Raw genomic sequence first — 319 nt, 5'->3', positions numbered from 1 at the left:
GGCATGAAGGTGGCGAGGCCCGACATCCGCATTGGGAGGTATCGCATGATCAAGCACGACCGTGACAAACACAACGAGCCCAACCCGCAGAGGTGAGTGAGCTGCAGGGGCTGGGGCTGCTGGGACACCGGGTGACTGCTGGGCGGCATGAAGGTGGCGAGGCCCGACATCCGCATTGGGAGGTATCGCATGATCAAGCACGACCGTGACAAACACAACGAGCCCAACCCGCAGAGGTGAGTGAGCTGCAGGGGCTGGGGCTGCTGGGACACCGGGTGACTGCTGGGCTGCCTCCGGCCACCAGCTCCCCTGCTCCGCT

The 319-nt window shown here is 64.9% G+C and overlaps 1 protein-coding gene across 1 annotated transcript in view; it reads left to right on the top strand.

Moving 5' to 3' along the window:
- B4GALT2 (UDP-Gal:betaGlcNAc beta 1,4- galactosyltransferase, polypeptide 2) overlaps positions 1-96 on the top strand; it is a 3,666-nt gene extending 3,570 nt beyond the window's left edge. Inside the window, exon 8 of the mRNA XM_010138167.1 lies at positions 10-96. Within this exon, the coding sequence (XP_010136469.1) occupies positions 10-96 (87 nt within the window). The remainder of the gene's footprint in view (positions 1-9) is intronic.
- The last annotated feature ends 223 nt before the right edge of the window (positions 97-319 follow it).

This window comes from Buceros rhinoceros, unplaced genomic scaffold (assembly GCF_000710305.1).
Source record: "Buceros rhinoceros silvestris isolate BGI_N320 unplaced genomic scaffold, ASM71030v1 scaffold20926, whole genome shotgun sequence".
NCBI classification, from domain to species: Eukaryota; Metazoa; Chordata; class Aves; order Bucerotiformes; family Bucerotidae; genus Buceros; species Buceros rhinoceros.
Note: the sequence above shows the minus strand (reverse complement) of the source record. Positions and strands in the feature narration are given on the sequence as shown.